The sequence below is a fragment of the Dreissena polymorpha genome, chromosome 7 (genome assembly GCF_020536995.1).
Source record: "Dreissena polymorpha isolate Duluth1 chromosome 7, UMN_Dpol_1.0, whole genome shotgun sequence".
Taxonomy (NCBI): domain Eukaryota; kingdom Metazoa; phylum Mollusca; class Bivalvia; order Myida; family Dreissenidae; genus Dreissena; species Dreissena polymorpha.
In genome coordinates, this window is record NC_068361.1 from 70196268 (window position 1) to 70220612 (window position 24345).

The 24345-nt window shown below is 36.6% G+C and overlaps 1 protein-coding gene across 1 annotated transcript; it reads right to left on the reverse strand.

Annotated features, from left to right (window-relative positions):
- Window positions 1-10853: 10853 nt before the first annotated feature.
- On the reverse strand, window positions 10854-23274 carry LOC127838760 (transcriptional regulator ERG homolog). The gene is made up of 4 exons (XM_052366745.1): window positions 22997-23274; window positions 20056-20115; window positions 16677-16757; window positions 10854-12814 (listed from the first exon to the last, which is right to left on the reverse strand). Exons 1-4 carry the CDS (start codon window positions 23067-23069, stop codon window positions 12279-12281), a joined length of 750 nt encoding a protein of 249 aa, XP_052222705.1. The 5' UTR covers window positions 23070-23274; the 3' UTR covers window positions 10854-12278.
- Window positions 23275-24345: the final 1071 nt, after the last annotated feature.

A 24345-nucleotide genomic window follows, 5' to 3' on the forward strand; every position in this document is an offset into this window, starting at 1 on the left:
TCGTCTGATTTTTGATCAGGTAAGGCTTCATAATGGTCAACCGTTCCATGTTGGTTTTCGAAATGTAGCTCTAACATAAGCATAGTTGCGTAACCGCAACTATGCTAAAAACGAGCATTTTGTATCTACAAACATCTATTTTAACAGACCACATCTGACGTTTAAAATTTCGGCAATTGCCATAAGGAACACTGATTTTTAATTGGTTAAGTTTATTTTACGAACAATTGTACGAACTTTTCGTTGATTTTGAATAGTAATGTTACTTTAAATAATTTGAATTGTAAGTATAGCATGAAAGTTAAGGCTTATAATTGCATTATTCTTCGTTTAGAAGAATTTGTTGATGGCATTAGAGCCACTGTAGCTCTTTTGTATGTGTCCACGATTCAAGTATTGTCTTTATGTCTGAGAGTGTGTTGGTGAAAACGCGCCCTGTTGGACATCAGAGTATTTCACGGTGAAAAATACCACTACAACAACAACAAAGCTGACCCGTGCCAGGTGCTAATCAAAGGTCGTTCGTTTAATCGGCAGCGACGTGATTGTAAAACACAATTCGTTTTATCGATCATCGTCAATATTATCACCCACGAAGAAGCGAAATATGATAACAATCTGCCCGTAATATCTGCCGTAAAGTGTTACAAGAGCGATTGTCGTAATCCACTTGTCGCAAAATTGGTTTTTAAGTGTCATTTGTGCTGATAACAATGTTTATGAACAAAAACTGATCCCTTATTAAGCCTAACTGTCGATATGTCGCGCCATCTAACGGGGTCTACAATATAACTCGTTTCTCTGCGGGGTGACTCTTAAGCCGATTGAAATCTCGTTTATTTTGTCAACGATACCGAAGTTTTTAATTGGTACTGACACAAAAGACCTCATAACCAGAGGGTCAGAGAGCATAGGAAGACACCTGCTTCCATGTCCACTTGACAGGACTAGATAGAATGAGCCGTGTTTTGGGAAAACTGGGCTAAATGCATATGCTGAAAGTGACGTCCAAGATTAGCCTGTGCTGTCCGCACAGGCTAATCAGGGACGACACTTTCCACATTTATGGTAGTTTTGGTTTAAAGCGGCTCATTTTTTTTAAGTTAGCTCCAGCGTCAATTATTTTTATGAGCATTGATATGAAAGACAAATGGTAACATTGCTGGATGAAGGCGTAGACAGATGCTCTGGACACATAGTACTTGCGTACTTAATGGCTAATCGATGTAAGACATAATCTCTTTCAATCACATTGTTAGGCGGTACTACGGTTGCCAAGTATAACCTCCGTGCTTCATAAAAACAATGCGGTGCGCAGAGATGTGACTGTTTCCTACTGATTTCGACTGGTTCCGACCGATTCCAACTGTTTCCGAGCATGGATCTTGTAAAATCTCCGCCGCCATAACACACGACGTGATGTCGGTCGATGATAAAATTACTATCGAATATGAATATATTGCGTTATTTTAATTAGAATGTTAATATTTTGACGTTAACCATAACATTATACAAAATATCCATGTTTGCAAACAAAGAACTTACTGTCATAGAATAACAATAACAAAAACATTTACAAACCGTAAATCATTCCAGAATTTTGTTTTGCATTAGTTTGATTTGTGATTTGAGTTTGCACCAAAACCAGACTACGCCTATTTCAGGCCTAAAGACACTTGCTCACATAGTTTCGTATTTAAAACAAAATGTCATTTAATATGTTTACTTACTAATATATCATAATTTCAATAGTCTTAACTAATTATGAATGCAAGAAACAAGTTGAGTTAATAGTATTTCCCCCTATTAGGAATTCGAACCCAGGGCCGCTGGAAGAAAAAAAAATATGAGTCGTGTTCTGAGAAAACTGGGCAGTATGCATGGACGTAAAGTGTCGTCCCAGATTAGCCTGTGAATTCCGCACAGGGACTAATCAGGGACGGCACTTTCCGCTTTTATGTTCTACACCAAACTCCAATTAAGACGGAAAGTGTCGTCCCTTATTAACCTGTGCGGATTGCACAGGCTAATCTGGGATGACACTTTACGCACACGCATTAAGCCCCGTTTTCTCAGAACGCGTCTCATACGATACCTCCGCGCTACGCCGGCTTTAATACTTTATAGCGAAACGCCATGTAAGCACTTAGCATACTAACTGCATTCTCGAGAAAAGCGATACAAACTCATTATTATTTAACTGATATCGAGTGATGATCTGAATTACGGTATTTACATTAAAAAAAAACTTTTCTTGTAAAGGATTGTTCTGTTTCATTGTTTAAACATAATGTTTACATTCTTTTTCATTCTTATTTTATTATGGTAAAAGGCATTTTACCAAAGTGTTAACAAAAACACTTTTTCCATAAACGATTTTTAAACAAATCTTCAAAAACGATAACTACTTGCTCGACCGTGTGCTTTATTTCATAGCGAATGACATTTGCAATCAATGGGAACTCGTAGTAATTAATTTTGTTCGATTTGTAATGACAAGTATCAGTGAAACCCCAATGAAAAGATCAAAATCGAGATAAGCTCAATACGTGACCGTTGCATTTAAACGCATTTGAAAATTTGATTAAAACTCGCAAATAAACGGCACACGTCTATTGACGTGTGTGCATTCCACGCCTCATTTGAAACGCGTGCCGACACAAAACTACAATTTAGCGACCCGAACAATTTTTCTGTACCTTTTAATATTTACGTTAAAAATTTGCATTTTATCTGGGCGTCCAGTAGCGTATGTTTCCACTTCGTTCCGTTGTTCCTTTTGTAACGGGGTCGGAGGTAATGTTTCGGAACGAAAGTGCGCATGCGTGTTCGATTTGGGAACGTGCCGACCCTAGTCCCTGCGCTGGTAGGGGTCGCACGAGGGTCCTTACCTTCGAAAACCATTTGATCGGGTTTTTATGATTATTAGTTATTTCACGGATGCCGAGCCTTATTAGATGTTTGATAAAATCATTGGATTTATTCGCAATAAATGTCTTTTCTTATCTGCATCTGTGTTAAACAGTGTGCTATCACGCCCGCTTTGAGTGTATTACGCACAAATATCAAAACAATCGTAAACGTGCTATTTAAAAATGCGTTTGAATTATTATTATTGTTGTCGTAAATTTTCAATAATCCCTGAAACGACTAGGTGTCATGTGCTTTCTGTTGTATTTAACACATCAAAGATTCTTGTTCTGTTGTTTTAATATTAGCTTTTGTGAAAATATAACTTACATGCATGCTATGATAAAAAAGCGAGTTTTAAATGAAATTCTTTTGATATATATGGCTTATTAAGTGCACAGGCTAACAGGGACAACACTTTGTGCTTTTATGGTATATTTCGCTGAAAAGAGGTTTCTCCTTAGCGAAAGTCGAGAACGCGGAGTACACAGATTCATCTTGGACGATATTTTGCGCATATGAATAAAGCTCGAGTTGCCAGAGCGATGCTGAAATGGATTTGAGTCGCGTTCTGAGAAAACTGGGCATAATGCTTGTGCGTAAAGTGACATCCAAGATTAGCCTGTGCAGTTCGCACAGGCTAATCAGGGACGTCACTTTCCGCTTTTATGACATTTTTCGTTTAAATGTAGTCTCTTCTAAGCAAATTCAATTTATGCCGAAAGTGTCGTCCCTGATTAGCCTGTGTGGACTGCACAGGCTAATCTGGGACGACACTTTACGCATATGCATTATGCCTAGTTTTCTCAGAACACAACTCATTTGACGTATAATGCTTTCTTAAGTAATATATCGTCGTTTTATTAGTTTTTACGTATCATAAATTCATTTCCATGTGTAGCAGTTGTAGAGAACAACTGTACTGAAATTAATAAAACACTGAAAATAACTTCAGTAAATAATTATTTGTTTACTAAAATTAAATTTCCCTCGAGTGAAAGACATATAGCAAAATCGCCAGTAGCTGTAGGCTGTTTCATTTACCGCCGCTTGATGTCTGTCTGGGCGGGTCAACACAAAGACATATATAACTCGTTTGGAATTTATAATCATTTTACAATTTAAAAATATTCAGTAGCAATTGAAACGAATATGATTAAACTCGTTCGTTCAAGTGCTAGATTGCGTGTATTTCGACGCTTTTGAGGTCCATCCGCGCACGAGTCTGTATCATGTGAGGACCAGGAGGATGTACCTGCATCACCACTACACAATTACCTCACGAAAGTCTACACAATATTACCTCACGAAAGTTTTGACGAATTTTGATAATTAATTGTCTGCACGTCTTGTGTTTGTGTGAAGGGGGGGGGGGGGCGGCGGAGTTCCCGGAGGATACCCCACCTGTCCGGTTTCGCGTCCAACATGCAAACTCACACCGTTCGGGGAACGGGGACCGAATCCGGGTGGCCTAGGTAAGAATCGCGTGTACTAACGACATTGCTAATCTGACAGCCCAACAAACCTCAGTGCGTGTGTTTGTGTATTTCAAAGTTTATGAGATCCTTTCCGATTCCGGGGGGGGGGGGGCTTCATTGTGTGTGGACCCGGAGTGTGACCCAGCACTCCTCATTAAATAATTTAACTGGACTCGAGAAAGTTGGGACGAATTTTGAATTATAGCTGCAATTTCCAGCTATTTTGTTACTGAAATATTTTAAATTTTGGTGTTGTCTTGTGTTGTGGAGCGGGAGCCGGATTACCCGGGGTACCCCACCTGTCCGAAATGGTGACCACCAAGCAAACTCACATTGATCCGGGAACGGGGACCGAACTCGTGTCGTGTACGTTAAAATCGCGTGGTTTTAGAAAATGCAACCCGACTATTCGGAAACTTTGTTACGAGCCGCCATTACATAGTGTGACCCAGTCTATTTGTCTAAAATATATATAATAGAGTCTCGCTCTTAATAGGAAAAAATAAAAAAATAGGCTTAGTGCATGTGCGTAAAGTGTCGTCCCAGATTAGCCTGTGCAATTATTACATGCATTAAGCCCCGTTTTCCCAGAACGCGGCTCACATTTGTCACTGTATAACCCATTAATGCCTAGTGAACTCTCCCATCCTTCTAAGTTGGGTCAATTTATTTCCAAAATTAGGGATGTCTAGTATATTTATTTCTATATTTAGAATATTTCATAAAGAAATTCATTTAAGCAAACAGCGCAGACCCAGATGAGACGCCGCATCTTGAGAAAACTTGGCTTAATACATGTGCTAATCAGTGACGACTCTTTCCGCTTTTAATACATTTTTCGGTTGAGGTTATTATGTTCTATACGAAAAAACAGTCTATGAGGAAAGTGTCGTCCCTGATTAGCCTCAGTCTATGAGGAAAGTGTCGTCCCTGATTAGCCTCAGTCTATGAGGAAAGTGTCGTCCCTGATTAGCCTCAGTCTATGAGGAAAGTATCGTCCCTGATTAGCCTCAGTCTATGAGGAAAGTGTCGTCCCTGATTAGCCTCAGTCTATGAGGAAAGTGTCGTCCCTGATTAGCCTCAGTCTATGAGGAAAGTGTCGTCCCTGATTAGCCTCAGTCTATGAGGAAAGTGTCGTCCCTGATTAGCCTCAGTCTATGAGGAAAGTGTCGTCCCTGATTAGCCTCAGTCTATGGGGAAAGTGTCGTCCCGGATTAGCCGGTGCGGCCTGCATACGTTAATTTGGGGCGACACTTTACGCACATGCGTTATGTATTTACTTACAAATCACACATATTACGGGAAGATTATTAATTTAACCCATGTATGCCTAGCGTCTAGAAAAAAGGCCTTGGCAAACAGCGCAGACCCAGATGAGACGCCGCATGATGCGGCGTCTCACCTGTGTCTGCGCTCTTTGCTTAAATGAATTTCTGAAATAAATATTCTAAATATAGAAATAAATATACAAGACATCCGTAATTTTGGAAATAAAATGATCCAATTTCGAAGAATGGGAGATTCCACTAGGGATAAATGGGTTAATACTGTAAAGTATGACATATCCGATTTCACAGATGTTTAGTATCTGAGATACAATGTTTTCAAATGAATAACATACGGTTGATGGCACCGGGTACCGGGAGCGCACGCTATTTTCGCGTACATTGAAAGTGGCCCATGTCACTGCGCCCAAGTACCTACTCGAAACTCAGTAATCGATTGTTCTTCAAGAGGCGACATCTCCCTCGCCCATTGAACGGGCTATTTTCCAACGATTCCTATAAATGTAATTGGCCAAACATAGCGTCATTAACTTGCCACGCGACATATCAATGTGTAACGGGAATCCAACAAATATAACGACCATTGACCAATATCGAGTAGCTATTTATCTAAAATGATCCGAAACCGATGTCTTTGCCTCCCCGTGTCTCGGGCCATTATTTTCCTTTCATGAAATCACCGCAGCCATAATTGTTACCCCAGGTGATCAAAACGAGAACGGCGGCCATTATTTGTCACGTGGCTAGCCAAATCTCGCGAAATCTCGATAACTCATTTCGACGCACGCGTACCAGTGAAAACGGAGCATTATTTCCTCCAAGAACGGGAGGCTCACTTACTCATTTTTCATCCATAGGCGTGACATTTTGTTGATATAATCGTAAGAACACGACAATAAGTCAAAACGTTTCGTGGGTAATCGGCACAATTCGTCAACAGTCGTAGAAACACGATCTACCCGACACGCGCCCGGATTCAAATAATGGCGGGCGCTCATAGGGCACTCGCTGATTTATGGGTCAATCCAAATATGCGCGTATCAATTATAGGTCATTTTTACGAGAATTTTATCCCTTGCAAGATCCCTCTCTTTGTTTCGTTACCAACAAAGGTCGCCATTGTGGCTTGTTATGCAACGCTTGCGAAATTCTTTCTAAGATGTGTGAAAACATTTTCGAGACTTTCAATCAACAAGACCTTCGGTTCAAAAGAAATAAGCCTCGGTCTGGGAGAACGGGGTTTAATGCATGTACAAACAGTGTCGTCCCAGATCAGTAGTCCGCACAGGCTTATCAGGGACGAGATTCTCGCATTTATGGGATTTTTCATTTGAAGAAAGTCTCTTCTTAGTGAAACAAAGATAACGCCCCGTTTTCCAAGGGAAGTCTCATTTTAAGAGCGGGGAACCAAGAGGAAGGGAATCTTGGTCACACGATAAGTACGTTTTACACAGCGTCGTAAATTACATGAATGCAATGTTTTATAAGAATGTAATATATTTCGACATAAATATATATCTTTCTTATAAAAAGTCGATCCACTTCTTTAATTGATTTGATTAAAGTGTATAACTAACGGAGTACAGAAGGAATTGTCAATGTGTTATAAGTGAAGGACAATGTGTTTGTCAGTTGTTTTTAAGGCTGACATTTGTTGCCATCGTCTGATTGATCTTTAAAAAGTAAAAAAAATGAAAGAAAGAAAAACAGTAACCCTTAACAGGGCTCGAACCACTGACCCCAGGAGTAAAAGTCTATCGCTTAGACCACCCGGCCATCCGTGTTCATACTATGATTGTTGTATTTTATACTTTGTATAAGCAATCCTCATAGTGTCACAAAATTTAACGACAACAACAAAACTCTCCAAATTATTTTTTTGAATTTTCAGATTTTAAAATCGTCGACCAAAGATGCATACAATTGATATTTTAGAGCATGGTTAATGTTCAGTATTACTGTTTCCTCACAAATATCATAACTACAACGAAAATTTGCGATTCTGTAACTATTTTTAATTTGTAAATTTACCAAAACTTGAAATGATCCCTTTAAGCAATACCTTCTTTCGTTTTGCCAACTATTGGTTTGCCAGTAATGCAACAAAAATAACAAACAACATATTTTGATCATAAAGTGGAAGACACTAGATCGCGTCATATTTGCCTCGTTCCGGGAAAACTGGGCTTATTGCGTAAAGTTTTGCCTCATTTTAATGTGCGCAGTTTATACAGGCTAATCAGACCACTTACCGCTAGTTTTGTTGTTGAAATTAAGTCTCTTCTAAGCGAAAATCTAGTTGAGGCGGATTTAGGCCGATCCTGCTTAGCCTGTGTGGACTTCACATGCTAGCCTGGGATGACACTTTACGCATTTGCATTAAGCCCAGTTTTCACAGATCGAGGATTAAATAAACATCACGTTAGAGATATCGCGGTAGTTACATGACAGACTACATTGTTTGATGTAATTGTATGGTCATAACTCATCAGTGCCACAGAATTAATAAATTCAGAAGATGACACCGCGGACATTATGTTGTATTTGTTTATATCGAACGCTCTGTTTGTTTATGTCCTTCGGACGACGCCATTTTGGAAATGTCACGTGACAGTCGCGTGTCTGGTCCTCCACAGAAAGTGCTTTGCATAATGATGACATTGTTCTAACAAATCAAATTGAGACTGAGCTATTCATTACCGAATGGAAATATGAAAAACTAGTGAGAATTTCGGAGGAAAATTGCGATTTCCTCGCAGGTGTTCATCTCAGGCGAATGGGTCCTTCCTAATTTTATCTCCTTTAATGCCTCGGCTGCACGAGGAAATGAATGAAATCGCGTGTATGAGTGGTAATGGCTCCTTAAGAAAATTCCAGTCTTCTTTGATTCCCGCTGGAGCTCGACCAGATTCTTTTATTAATCGTTTAGGCGCATAATCGTCCGCTTATCTCGTTGGACTTAATGAAATCTCTTCATTACGACGTTTATTGAAGTGAAAGGGCCAATGGCATGATCGATTCGTTGTATTAATAGATTTTTTACCGAGGGGCTTTATTATCTACCAATACGCATTTGCTCTAATGATTTAACAATATTTTAGAACAGTATTTAATTGCACTTTTGTTGGCTATAGTGGCGTACCTTAGGATTAAGGGCCAGGCAGTTGTGACTCATAACAAACCTTTCTTTAACAAACATCTTTACTCATGATTCATATATTGTACGTCAGGCGCTTGACAGGAAGGCTTCGGTACCCCTTGATATAACTTGATGGTTAGAAGGCAACCGGACATGTCAGAATGTTTCACATGCGAGCCGTCAACCGTCTGCCTCCCGCTTAATAGCGAACACCCTCACCATTTGGCAAAGGGGATGTTGTGAATATTACTAAAGTACTGTTCATTAACTCTTATAATAAATATCTTCACTTGATGTGAATTTTCATTAACACGTCTATATGAGTCGCGTTCTGAGAAAACTGGGCTTTATGCATATGCATAAAGTGTCGTCCCAGATTAGTCTGTGCAGTCCGCACAGGCTAATCAGGGACGACACTTTCCGCTTTTATGTTTTTTTTAAGTTTAAAGAAAGTCCCTCCTTACCGAAAATCAAATTTAGGCGGAAAGTGTCGTCCCTGATTAGCATGTGCGGACTGCACAGGCTAATCCGGGAGGACACTTTACGCACATGCATTATGCCCAGTTTTCTCAGAACACGACTCATAAACGTTCTGTACGAGTCTGATAAACAGTTGGCTCATGCGCCATTCTTATTTTGTTCATTCATATGAGTGTTGTTTGACTCTCATTAATAATTGAGCCTTGCTCAATGAATATTGGATTAAATTCATGTGCGTAAAGTGGCCTCCCAGATTAGCCTGTGCAGTCAACACGGGCTAATCAGGGACGACACTTTCCGCCTAAACTGGATTTTCGTCAAGAAGGGCCTCCTTTTACACGAAAAATACAATAAAAGCGGAAAGTGTCGTCCCTGATCATCCTGTACGGACTGCACAGGCTAAACTGGGACGACACTTTACGCACATGCATTAAACCCCCTGTTCACCGAGCGATCAATATATAAATCAATAAGCAGATTGAATTCCAGTCACCGTGGGTCCCAAAGACGTTGAGAGATAGTCAAACATTAGGACGGTTTTAAACTGGTCAAATCTAATCCTGTTTGAAACAATTGTTGAATTACCAAGACAAAACGTATGGTTTTTACATATTTTTTGTCCTTTAAAGAGGACGCCATCGAATCTAGGGTAGATTTAACTGTTTTTCGTGTTGATGACATCGTCGCCACCGCTGTTATTTCTCTGCCGATTACTGCCAGAAATGCAGATTGTATTCGTCAAATAAACTGTCTGAGGACTAGTTTCCTTGCAGAGGAATATCATTATTCACGCCCGATTGAAGATAGTTCCGTCACTGGACAGCAAAAGTGCCGTGTATCATATGCGAAATCCAATTTTCTATCTGTCAAAAATCAAGACTTGTAGGAACGGGCCGGGGGTTTGTAGAAAGGAAGCACAAGCAAGACAATGTGGACTTCCTTCCGAGGTTTATTGCTCGTGGAATATTTTCTGAGTGATATATGGCCAGAAAATTCAAGAGACATCGATAGCGTCGACTTCGAAAGATTCCTATGAAGAATGGATAATGTATTTATACTAGTCAACAAGCTATGCACGTTCAAGGCTTAATGTACATGTATTTTAGCAGACTTCATTTTGAAAAAAATATGATCTCCACTATCACCATCGACATGACAATGACTATTATCATAAACAACATCACGATCATCTTCCTCATCATCATGATTATCATAATCATCATCACAATCATAATTATCAGTACTACAGCCAAAATCATCACCATCATCATCATCGTCATCGTCATCGTCATCATCATCATCATCGTCATCATCATCATCATCATCGTCATCGTCATCATCATCATCATCATCATCATCATCATCATCATCATCATCATCATCATCATCATTCTACAAGTCACCATCATAATATAACTTCCTCGACCTCAGCGGTCAATCAAATGTAGAGAAGTCATGAATTCTTATCAATATTTTATTATCAATGTTCAGTATATACACATATTCACAAATATACAAATATTCACATAATATATATGTACATAAAGAATTCATCTGCTAACCATATACAATATATCAGATCACAGACAGTGAGACGAAGTATTGCAACATTCCGTAAAACATACGTACACGTGTATGCTTTAAAAGTGAACATCAAGAATTCGGGACAATATGACCTATATGAAGATTTTATATTACTTATTTTAATAATTCAAAAAGCTGACAATGAAAAAATGCAATAATTTGACTTATATTGGTGGGAATAAAAAGTTTATAAGAGTGATAATTTGAAAAATACATATTTCTCGGAAGTTCAAAAATGGATTGGTGCATACAGCAATAGCATGGCATTGTTTCACTTAACCATTACATTTGTAAAAAAAATTATTAAACATTAAAAATGTACTTATAAATATTTTAAACATTCATGAAACAGTTTAAAATTTACTGAAATGTAGCCATTTTCAATATATCGTGCTTGAAAGTATGGCATGGATGACGTTATTCCGATAAAATGATATTTAACGATTATAAAAATAAACATCGTATTTTGTGAACTTTTAAACTCAACGTTTCATTTTGAAAATCCTGAGATATGTTTAGAAAAAACATGCAAGTAGTTCCAAAATGACAAACATTTGTTCTTATAAAGCGTGTTATCTGTTTTAAATACAAAAATGTAAATACAAAATCGATCAATAAGTTGACGAAGTCGTGAGTCACGGAATATATCTGCTGGGCCCTATCATAGATGAATTTAACTTTGACTGAAATGTTAGTCGAACATTAGTCACATATGGTTAAAATGTTTCTAATTAATAACGATATCATGTGAATAAAACAACAACAAAACTGAAGTTAACTTAAAGATAGTTATGTGTGCCTGTCAGTTACTAGTATCATATGAGTCGCGTTTTGAGAAAACTGGGCATAATGCATGTGCGTCAAGTATCGTCCCAGATTAGCCTGTGCAGTAAGCACAGGCAAATCAGGGACGACACTTTCCGCCTAAATTAGATTATTTGTAGGAGGAGACTTCATTTAAACGAAAATTGCCAAACAAGCGGAAAGTGTCGCCCCTGATTAGCCCGTGCGGACTGCACAGGCTAATATGGAACGACACTTAACGCACATGCATTATGTCCAGTTTTCTCAGAACAAGACTCATATTTGTAAATTTTATTGTAAATATAAATTATTCTCGCTCTGATAAAACGGGGATTAATGCATGTGCGTTAAGTGTTGTGCCAGACTTGCCTGTGCACTAAGCACAGGCTAATCAGGGACAACACTTTCCGCCTAAACTGGAATTTTGCAAGGAAGAGAGGTCATTATAACGAAAAATACCATAAATGAGGAAAGTGTCGGAACTGTAGTACCTGTGCGCACTGCACATGCTTATCAGAGACGACACTTGGCGCATATGCGGCATTTAATCCTGATTTCAATAAGCTTGGCTAAAATTGGTTTCACATTTTTTACGGGTCAATAGTACGAGCTGATGTGGGGGGCCGGGGGCATAGGGGCGGAATGGTGGGACAAATGAGGGCTTGAAATGTTCTGGTAAAACGAACAACTTCCGTTTGCAGGTGACCAGTAGCTAGAAGGTGGCGGGAAAAGACTCGGCGATGATGTCATCGGCGCATGCGCATTCAGATAGTTAAATTTAGAATTATGATGATAGCTCGACATGAACAAGTCCTGTTGGTATTTATACGCCGCCGGATCAGGCGCCGTCGGCTGCATGGCTTGAGCAAGTCCGGCAAAGTCAAATTTGTACGCGTAACGTTTCCCGTGCACTTTGGTCATAATGTTTTTATCGTAATAGTATCTCAACGCGCGACTTAACTTGTCATAGTTCATGTTGGGTTTACTTTTTCTCTCGCCCCAACGCCTGGCAACTTCGTCCGGATCGACGAGTTTGAATTCACCGTTGGTTCCCTCCCACAGTATACAGTTCACATTTCCGCTGTCTGAAAGTAGTTCCAGTAAAAACTGCCACAACTGTATCTGTCCGCTTCCTGAAAGAACATAAAATATAATTAATAAACATTGTATACCTTAAGTTTGTAATGGAAAATTTCATTATATTATATTATAGCATTATATTATAACATTATTTTATATAATATTATAAAACCTTTTTTATTTTATTTATTTATTTATTTATTTATTTATTTATTTATTTATTTATTTATTTATTTATTTATTTATTTATTCATTCATTCATTCGTTCATTTATTTATTAATTTATTTATAATTTTTATTTATTTATTTATGTATTATTTTTAGTTATTTATTTATTTATTTATTATTTTTATTTATTTATTTATTTATTTATTTATTTATTTATTTATTTATTTAATTTATTTATTTATTTATTTATTTATTTATTTCATTTTATTTTATTTTTAAATTTTTATTTTATTTTATTTTATTGTATATAATGTCGTCTTACTTTATTTATATAATTACTCTTATAATAATATATTTTATAAGAATAATCTCTTTATTATTATCATTATAGAATGCATATTATTAGAAGCAGTATTTCGTCTTAATTTTCAACATCATTTTAATCCTTCGATTGATCATTTCGGTTTCAATATTCTTTCAAATGCTGACCCATATATACATTTACACATTCTCCGCCCGAACGCTTCAAACAGGCTTAGTCAGTATTGCGAAACAGGACCAAGTAAATGGAAACCTAGTCGTCACCGACGCTTGCAACAATTATTTCAAGAACTTGTCAAATAATCCATTAGTCAACAGTGAATTATATGGCACTCGACGAAATTTGCGCCCAATTATATTGACTAAATAATGGCCAAGATTCCTTAAAATGGACATTAAATCTCCAAACCGGAAGTCAGGAACAGGGCGCCATATTGGATTCCGGTTGCTTGAAATAATTTAAATAATTTTGTCTCGCGCAACCGGTTTTATGACGCGGACAAATTAGGCGTATGTTTCTTTTGACAGATACTCCTTTTTACTGTTTGCGCATACATTAACATGGCTCCTTCTCTAAAATTGTTTATACAAATAAACAATTCAGAAGTGTTTTTTTTTATTATTCGGAAGATAACATGCAAACTACACGAGATTTTTGTTTGCTTTTCCCATTCATACGAACAGGAAAGATGTTCGTGCGTTAAATGTGTCATCAGTTTTCCTTATTTTTACAGACGTAAACTAGAATTAATAAATAACGTATTTGTAACAAATCACGACGACAAAAGGTGAATTTTAAACGTGAACTTGTTAACTATGGTACTGTGTGCCTTTTAAATCTTTACGTGAAAAATATTTGTTTATATTAAAAATAGGATGTACATTATTTGTTTCACGCATGTATTATTATATGAGAACTGTATCACACTATCACTTACTTTGTTAAAATTGTTGATTAAACCTTTAATCTTTTTTTCCAATATGTCAGAATCATATCCACATTACAGGTTTTACATCCAATCAATTAATAAATAAACACTAACATTTGTTTCAGATTTCAGACTATTAATCAATTTCAATACTATTACAAGTTTTCTTCCTCCTCTATCATATACTTCATACAATCATCTGAACCAGAAGTATATTTGTATTCACTATAATAGGCTAGAAGCTTTATTGTAAGCTTTATTGTTGAAATAAGTGTTGTTGTTGTTCTTGTTGTTATATAACCGTTCATCAATTAATGGAAAACTTAAGTATAAAATTCAAATTCTCTTAGTCTATAATTGTATAGTTATTTCCGCATTCTCCTAATCTATAATTGTATAGTTAGTTCCGCATTTGATAGTCTATAACTGTATAGTTATTTCCGCATTCTCCTAGTCTATAATTGTATAGTTATTTCCGCATTCTCATAGTCTATAATTGTATAGTTATTTCCGTATATTTCCGTATATTTCCGTATATTTCCGCGTATTCTTTTAATATTATATGATGATTGGGTAAATATTTCCAATATTTTGAAAGACATGTATAAAGTAATGCGCTAAAAAAATCTTAATAAACAGGAACAAAACAATACAATAATTAATTAATCAAATACATTTTTTTTTAATTTTGGTATGCATGTAAGTGTTTTCAAATTCTCGCGCACATACTCATATTTGAATCGAATAAAAATCATCAAATAATTAACTACCTGGAAAAGCGACGTTAAATCCGATCGAAATTGCAAAATAATAATTAATCAGACCTTATTAATAGGCATAACATGCAATTTCATTCCGAGTCACCCGGTGTTACCGTAATTTTTATATTATCATGAAAATCACAAACGGCGGATTAACTCGCTGTGGGTGCTACTATAGCCGTTGAGGATCTGTAAATCATTTCAATGCGATGATTATTTCATGGAAACGAGCTATATACTCCATCTAGGAACGGACGTGGCATTTGAATGACTCCCGCGATTTTCTGGAATTGACATACAATGAGGGTTGGTCTTTCAGACGACACGATCGACCCATTCACGGTCAAAAGAGCAGACCAAACAAATGCGTGGTTAATTATTCCAAAGAAAAAATGCATATTATAAAAATCTTCAAAATTTATACTTTTCAACCAACTGCACGCGTTTGATCGGTTGAACTGCATTATTGATTTTTTTCATAAAGTTTTGATAAATGGACGTGTTCCAATTTTTGCAAAATGAGAATTAACAAAAATAGATTCGTAAAATAAGATATGCATCATATTCAAATAAGCGGAAAAAAAAGTCCTGACTAAATAAATGACAAAAAATATATGTTCGTTTATTCATACTCATCAATCGAAATCGGGCGTGCGTAAAGCTTTGTATCGAGTATTTTAAAGGGACCTTTTCACGATATGGTAAATTGACAAAATTGAAAAAAATTGTTTCATATTCGCAAATTTTCGTTTTAGTTATGGTATTTGTGAGGAAACCGTAATACCGAACATTGACCATGCTCTAAAATAGCGTTTATATGCATCTTTTGACGATTTAAAAACCTGACAATTATAAAGCGTTGCAACGCGAAACGATTGAATAATTTGGAGAGTTCTGTTGTTGTCGTTATATTTTGTGAAACTACGAGGATCGCTTATATCAAGTATAAAATACATCTATTGTTGTTAGAGGAAGGATGGCCGAGTTGTCTAATGCGTGGACTTTTTACTCCAGGACTCCAAGGGTCAGCGGTTCGAGTCCTGCTGAGGGTTACCTTTTTTTTTAAACTTTATTCTTGATTTTTTACTGGAGCTTTTTAGATCCAATGTTAACATTTATCAATATTAAGCATTTAATGACAAACTTCAAAACATGCCAAAATCTGTGAAAAGGCCCCTTTAAAGATACGGTTAAAACTATCATATCTTTGGAAAAAAACACAAATGGTAACTTATTAAGGTTGTGGTAGCTTTAGACGGTATCAGGCTTAATCATGCCGAGGGTATTTTTTTATTAATCTTTTTTGTTTGCTGTTGGTTTTTATTGCTTTACTAACTATTTAAGACTATTTCAAATATTGTTTTTTTTACTGAAATTTGTATGACATTTTTTTAATACGAAGATCTGTGAAAAAGGCCCTACAATTGAATTACAGGAAGGCGCTTATACAAGATTCACAACAATGTTTCATGGTTTCAAAGAACAGTAAAAATTGATAATTCATAAAATTCCATTTCATCAAACACGATATTATCTTTCATTTGGGCATCTCGCATATATTCTGTGTGTTCATTTAAAACTTAATTGTTATGTATGTTTTTCTTGGTAATCTCATTTACCGAGCCATAGCGTTTCGCACAGGTTAACGGACATCCCTTTAGTCCGGTTTTCCCATGACATACATTATACTTTAATTATATATGATGTCATTGACCCTAATGACGTCACGTGCTTACCTTGTGGTCGCCATGGTGATCCCGCAGGTTCCAATGAGGGCTTCCCGATGGCTGATAGAGGACTGTGGGGATGAGGATAGCCTGCAATCAAAATAGTACTTACTATAAAATCATTATGCGTGATACATTATTTTTCGTTGATATCGTGCGTAAACCCACCTACGTATTTTAACACAAATACATTGGAAAATGACAGACGCAAAGTCCGTTCTTTCGTTTTTCTTCAATATCAGAAATCCATCGATTTACGTGTCCACGAATATGTCTTTTTTCTTTAAACTGCAAAATTGTATGGCGAGTAATATACATTATAAATGATTTACATCATTCTACATGACTTATTTTAGATCTAATTTACAGGAAAGCCATAAGAGTAAATTATATGCTCTTTCGATTCTTTTTCCTGGTAAAGTCAAGTTCTTACATAAATATTGTATTTTTTTATAGACAGAAATCGCTGGATTTCAAGACGAACATTAATTTTGATCTTTAATTTTCATTGAAGTGCAACGTAACTAAAGATTCCCGTACGGAGTTTTTTTTAGCACATGTGCAGGACGCAGGCGTGAATGACCATTGCTATAATTTTCAAATCTGTCACTTATTGAACTCTCTGGGAAAACAGGGCTTAATGCACGTGCGTATTCTTCACAGGCTACTCAAGGACCACATTTGCCGCTTTTGTGAAATTTTCGTTTTAAAGTAAATCTCTTCTAAACGAAATTTAGTAAAGGCGGAAAGTGCTGTACATGATTAGCCTGACTGTGTAGACTGCGCGACCTAATCCGGGACAACACGCGCGACCTAATCCTGGACAACACGCGCGACCTAATCCGGGACAACACGCGCGACCTAATCCGGGACAACACGCGCGACCTAATTCGGGACAACACGCGCGACCTAATCCGGGACAACACGCGCGACCTAATCCGGGACAACACGCGCGACCTAATCCGGGACAACACGCGCGACCTAATCCGGGACAACACGCGCGACCTAATCCGGGACAACACGCGCGACCTAATCCGGGACAACACGCGCGCGACCTAATCCGGGACAACACGCGCCACCTAATCCGGGACAACACTTAACGACAAGTATTAAGACCGGTTTTCCTGGAGCGGGGCTAAAATAGAGCCGTGCTCTGTGAAAAGGGATTCAATGCATTTGCGGAAAGTGTCGTCCCAGATTAGCTTGTGCAGCCCGCACAGGCTAATCAGGGCCGACACTTTCCGCCTAAACTAGATTTTTGCTAAAAAGAGTCATTATTGAAACAGAAAATATCATAAAAGCGGAAAGTGTCGTCCCTGATTAGCCTGTGCGGACTGCACACTATGGCTCGGTAAATGCGATTACCAAACAAAAACAGAATACATACAAATTAAGTTAAAAATGAACTTCAGCACACAGAATATATGCGAGCTGCACAAATGAAAGATAATATCGTGTTCGATGAAATGGAGTTTTATGAATTATCAAGTTTTACTTTTCTTTGAAAGAATGAAACATGCCAACTGTAATTATCACACCACTTCGTAATATTATTCACATGCACAATGTGGCAAATAAGGTAACACACTCTGATAGTTTGTTCAAATATTATTGTGTTAGGAATGTGAATTACAAAGGATAGTCCCTCACAGTTCCATGAAATCCATTCTTCGAACTGCTTTAAAATCCCGATTTGGCAATGTAAATTTTACCCAAATTCTATGTACATTTTACTTGAATACACTCTATATTGCAGTTAAAACATCAATAAATAACATTCAATTGCCCGCGGATATTACACTTTTTGTTTTTACCTAATCAAATAAGTCCCGCTTTGCAAACATACATCAGCTGCCAACTACCGGTATATAAAATTTCTCCGATCAACAACTTGACCACAAGAAATGACGCCGCAGTGGCAGTATGCCCGGTGCCAATCTGCTTGCATGCTATCGCCAATTAAGGGTAAAACAACATAAACCTGGCAAATATGCATCTTAATAAAACAATCGACATTAATCTGAAAAGATAATCACATATTTAAGTCCGAAACAAGCGTCTTTCTGCTGTAGACAGCACGTCCAGGCGCTTGGCAGACTAGTGTCGTCTGCAATTTGCCTAATGGTTCCCGGCTTAGCGCGGAGTAATACGAACGTGTCACGAAACCTGTCCACGTATTCGGAACTATTTGTCTTGTCTTGTTTGTGGAGAATTTATGAGGATTAATTTTACTCAGATTTTCGATCACTTCTGAAAAACTTTCAAATAGCAAACACAGAAAAGACTATTTTTTTTTTTCACATTCCAATAAACCACTACTCTATTACAAAACTCTTTACTGATTACTTTACAATACGATCGGTCAGGTATCAACAAATCTCATACGGTTTAACAGTGTTTGCGACATTACGTTATGTATATAGAGCGAATTATAAATTGAAATTCTTATGTGCATGACATTATCATGCCATTGAGTTTTTGATTGAAAGCTTATTTTTCTGAGTTTTTTTACCATCGCACTATATTGTTTTGTTTTGTTTACAATCGCTCACAAACGCAATTTGTATCATGGCTTAGATAGACCATACAGACCGCGTTCACAGATTTGTAAAATGAAAAAGATAATTTATAAAATGTTTCAAAAACTGGCATCAAGATTCAAGTTTTACTTAAAACTTACGGAGTTATTACGTTTATTAAATTGTTATACTTTGCAATGTAAATTAATAAACGATATCAATTCGCATTAGTGCATTACATTAAAAATACGACACTCAAATAAGTTTACAGGACTCAAAATGTGTAATGACCCGACCCACAAATACGTTAACAGGACTCATAAGTCCAGTTAATGGGATGTCCGCTAGGTCCCTTTACAAAACGGTCAACTCGCAAAGCATATTTTATACAATTGGAAAATGGTATCAATAGAAAGTCGAATGTGCCCTTTTCCGAAAATTAAAATGATATTATTATTTAACGTATTAATTAATACAGATACGTCATGTTACTTTAACCTGCAGAAGTTCTTCAGGTCTACAGCGAATACAGAAAAGATACGATGGCAACATTTGAATCGCGTCCGATTTCTTGTTTGTTTTATTCAACAAATTATAAAAATACAACATGACCGCCTCTCTTTGAAACGGGGTGTAGCCTGTGCATAAAGTTTCTGCACAGGCTAATCAGGGGCGAAACTTTCCGCCTTTATGATAGTTTTCGTTAAAAAGAAGTCTCTTAAGAACAAAAACCCAGTCAACACGAAAAATGTCTTGATTAGCCCGTGAGGACAGCACAGGCTAATCTGGGACGACTGTTTACGAACATGCATTAAGCCCGGTTTTCCCAGAGCGCGGTTTGTATCACGCATTATGTCACGTGTCCTTACCTTGATGTATTTGTGACGTCGGTGTCGGAGGTGACCATGCCGTCTTTCCGTAACTGGCTTCTGTAAGATAATGGACATAATAATAATAATGAAAATAAAAATATTTTGTAAGTATTATTATATTTATTATTATATTTATTATTATTATTATTATTATTATTATTATTATTATCATCATCATCATCATCATCATCATCATCATCATCATCATCATCATCATCATCATCATCATTATTATTATTATTATTATTATTATTATTATTATTATTACAGACTCAAGCGCTATTCAAGTATTTTAGTAAAACGGGTCCCTTCTCAAAATTGGTATAGTTGTTGTGTATATTGCAAAACCCACTTGTCATTTAACCCATGTTTGTAGCAGAGCGGCAATTCTCTATTTTAAGGACATGATATTTTGCAATGGTTTCTATAATAATACATCTTTGCAATTAAAATTTCATTCAATAAATAAGTGCTTTTTTCTTTTATTGAAGAGCAGAACAGAACATAATACTTATTTAATCCATTTATGCCCAGTGGACTCTCCCATCCTTCTAAATTGGATCAAGTTATTTCCAAAATTAGGGGTGTCTGGTATATTTATTTCTATTTTTAGAATATTTCTTACAGAAATTCCTTTAAGCAAACAGCGCAGACCCAGATGAGACGCCGCATTATGCGGCGTCTCATCTGGGTCTACGCTGTTTGCAATGTCCTTTTTGTCAGGACGCTAGGCATAAATGGGTTAACTTAAGCATTACATGCCTATCGTTTTATAAAAACATAAAGAAAAGATTCATTGCATGAGATATGTTGGATTTGATGAATAACATGTATTTATAACATAAGCTTCGTTCTGTTAAAACTGGGCTTCATGTATGTACGTAAAGTGTCGTCCCAGATTAGCCTGTGAAGTCCATAGAAGCAAATAATCCACAATACTTTTCGCCAAGGCTGGAACTTCGTTCGAAAGCAACTTCTCTACAACGAATAATTCCTTAAAAGCGTTAAGAGTCGTCACTGATTAGATTATTCGGACTTCACGTGCTAATCTTGGACAAGCCCTGAGTATCCGAGATATGACAAAAAAACGATATATAAAGAAGATAATTTAGTTAGATGCAATACGTATGTCTGTATAAAAAATATCCACCATAACCCAATTATTTTGTTAATTAACCTTTCACAAAAAATGTTCTTACACGACGTACCTGTAATATTTAGCGATATGTTCATACATTAAGATAAGATTTACCTTAAAGGAACTTGTTCACAGATTTTCGTATTTTTATGTTTGGGTTGGGCTTTTCTAATTATATTATCACGAAAAGAAGTTGAATGTAAATGAGTCGCGTTTTGAGAAAACCGGGCATAATTCATGTTCGTAAAGTGTCGTCCCAGATTAGCCTGTGCAGTCCGCACAGGCTAATCAGGGACGACACTTTCCGCTTTTACTAGACTTTCGGTAAAAAGGGACTTCCTTTAAACGAAAAATACCATTAAAGCGGAAAGTGTCGTTCCTGATTAGCCTGTGCGGACTGCACAGGCTAATCTGGGACGACACTTTACGCACATGCATTATGCCCAGTTTTCTCAGAACACGACTCAAATATTGTGTTCTCTGGTATTCTCACCAAGACTTAAAGGGGCCTTTTCACAGATTTTGACATGTTTTGAAGTTTTTCACTAAATGCTTTATATTGAAAAATGTAAACATTGGATATAAAAAGCTCCAGTAAAAAATCAAGAATAAGATGAAAAAAGGTTACCCTCGGTAGGACTCGAACCACTGACCCCTGGAGTAAAAAGTCTACGACTGAGATCACTCGGCCGTCTTTCCGAGTACAATGACGGATGTATTTTATACTTTATCTAAGCAATCCTCGTAGTTTCACAAAATATAACGACAATAACAGAACTCTCCAAATTATTAATTCGTTTCGCTTTGCAACGCTTTATAATTTTCGGGGTTTTAAATCGTCAAAAGATGCATATAATGCCTATTTTAGAGCATGGTAAATGTTCAGTATTACCATTTCCTCACAAATAGCATAACTTAAACGAAAATTTGCGAATCTGAAACAACTTTTTTCAATTTTGTCAATTTACCCAAACGTGAAAAGGCCCCTTACATGGAACGAAAGCTAGTTCACTATCACAGCGACGCGCAAATGTAACAAGACCCTATGTAAGTACTGATCGTATTTACCAAATTATCGAGAAACAGCGTTACCAAAGATTTATTACTTTACCAGTGTCGAATGAAGCTTATATTTTGGCCGTGGTCTGTGAAAAGGGGGTTTAATGCAAGTGCGTAAAGTGTCGTCCCAGATTAGCCTGTGCAGTTCGCAGGCTGTATATCGGACCTTGGGACGGCATTCATTTAGTATTTAATCAGTTCACGTGCACTTTAATATTGAGGCTGAACATATTTTACACACACGACTATGTCACAGTAAACATTTATGTTTTAAATGATCCAACTATCGGCATGCAATGTATAAATTAAAAACATGTAAACAAAGCCATCGGTTATGTGTCTTAGTGTCTTTAAAATCAACTGCGCAAACACTTTTAGCAAAATATTTAAATGCTTAACTCTATATTAATTAGAGTAATTTGTATCAAACCATTCATATTAATACCAAATAAATTTAGATTCAATATATTTTTGATAAACATACATAATTTATTCCCACCACAAACCACATAAGTCCGTAGTATTTTATTTGTCTATAAATCGTAACTGTAAATATGTTTTCTTGTGAGTTCTCGCCAGAAGTTATTATCACTTGCTTGACTTACTTCTACGTAATCTATTTTTTTAGAAACTGCGCAAACACATCCCACAAATTATATCATCAAATAATGAATAAAACATATTTATTTTATCAATATATTTTATTTTTTATTTAAAAATTTGCGTTTCCTGTCGCCTTACCTGGGAACATCATTCCGGAGAAACCCGGGAAGCTGCACGTCCGGTAATAGTCCTGTTGTTTAAAACCTTGCATTTCCGGTTACGCCGGTTCGCTGGAAGCGTTTTTTATTTCAAATAAAAATAATTTTATCTATATCTAAAGATTCACACTTCCTTAGCGTTTTCCTGTTCCTGAAGCTATTTTCCGTTTCCACTCAATTTTCTCTTTCCTATGTTTAACTTCGCCAGCACCTTACACTATTATCTTTTCCTACTTGCCGCCTTCCGCTTTGGGAGTCTGCAATTTCCGACTCGGAACCACTACCTACCGGTTACACGGTTCTTTCAGAATTCGTGAAGGAAGTCGGACTACGCTTGTTTTAGCCATAGTTCCGATAAAATTGCATCAATAGAGCAAGCAAGTTTTCATTGATTATCATAACATTGTCGGTAGAGCGAATCGCGGCAACGAATTCCACTATCCTGCCTCCGTACCATTTTTGACCAATCAGCAGCGAGGGAAATCGATTGGGAGTAACCGACATTGTTGCAAGGGATGGCGCTATATGAAAAATGTCGACTAGTGTCGCAAAATTGACTCGAGGTTTCTTCGTGAAAAGTAATATTGTTATAAGGCAGAGATAAATAGCTGGTTTCAACTTAATTGTGTGCCTCTTTTGGGTAGTTTTGACACATTAACGCCATGTTTATTTTCTGAGTGGTTCCTTTGTTGTTTACAAAATGGGAATAAATATGTAAAGAAACGCGCATTTGTATCGAATACTGCGATTTATTTATTTTTCTAAATTTCGTGTTTGCTTGATATTAGTAATGACTTGATTGAAATTAACACCGATTGAACGACGGACATTTGAAAGTAATTATGCAAATATGACTAAACATCGAACGAGTGCGAACACAAGAAAGTATAATGACCAATAGATGAAGAATGTGGGAAAATATTAACCGTGTCAATCTTAGAATTGTGTTCATTTCATGCTTTGCTTTTCTGTTATTTATTTTGTAATAGTTTGAATGAAACATGTAAAGCTTGATTCGGCAGATTTCATTTTACTAATAAAATCTCAACAAATACTGTTCAGGTCTGCACTAGTTTTGCGTTACCATGTATGCTATTTTATTTGAAAGATGACTCTGCATAGCAAAGAGCGACATTTTCTTTAATGAATTAATCAGACAACATTCAATGATGTAACAATTTTATGAAAAATAGATTGTTGTACTCAAAGGAATAGTGTTAAAGGTGCTTTTTCACGATTAGACAAAATTGAAAAAAAGTTTCGGATTCACTTTTCGTTGTAGTTGTGATATTTGCGTGAAAACAGTAATACTGAACATTTATTAAATAA

Coding starts and splice junctions, on each gene's coding strand:
- LOC127838760 (XM_052366745.1), bottom strand. CDS start 23,069: ATGCAAGGTTTTAAACAACAGGACTATTACCGGACGTGCAGCTTCCCG. Junction 16,758..20,055: donor GACGTCACAAATACATCAAG/GTAAGGACACGT, acceptor TTTTGATTGCAG/GCTATCCTCATCCCCACAGT. Junction 12,815..16,676: donor ATCACCATGGCGACCACAAG/GTAAGCACGTGA, acceptor ATGTTCTTTCAG/GAAGCGGACAGATACAGTTG.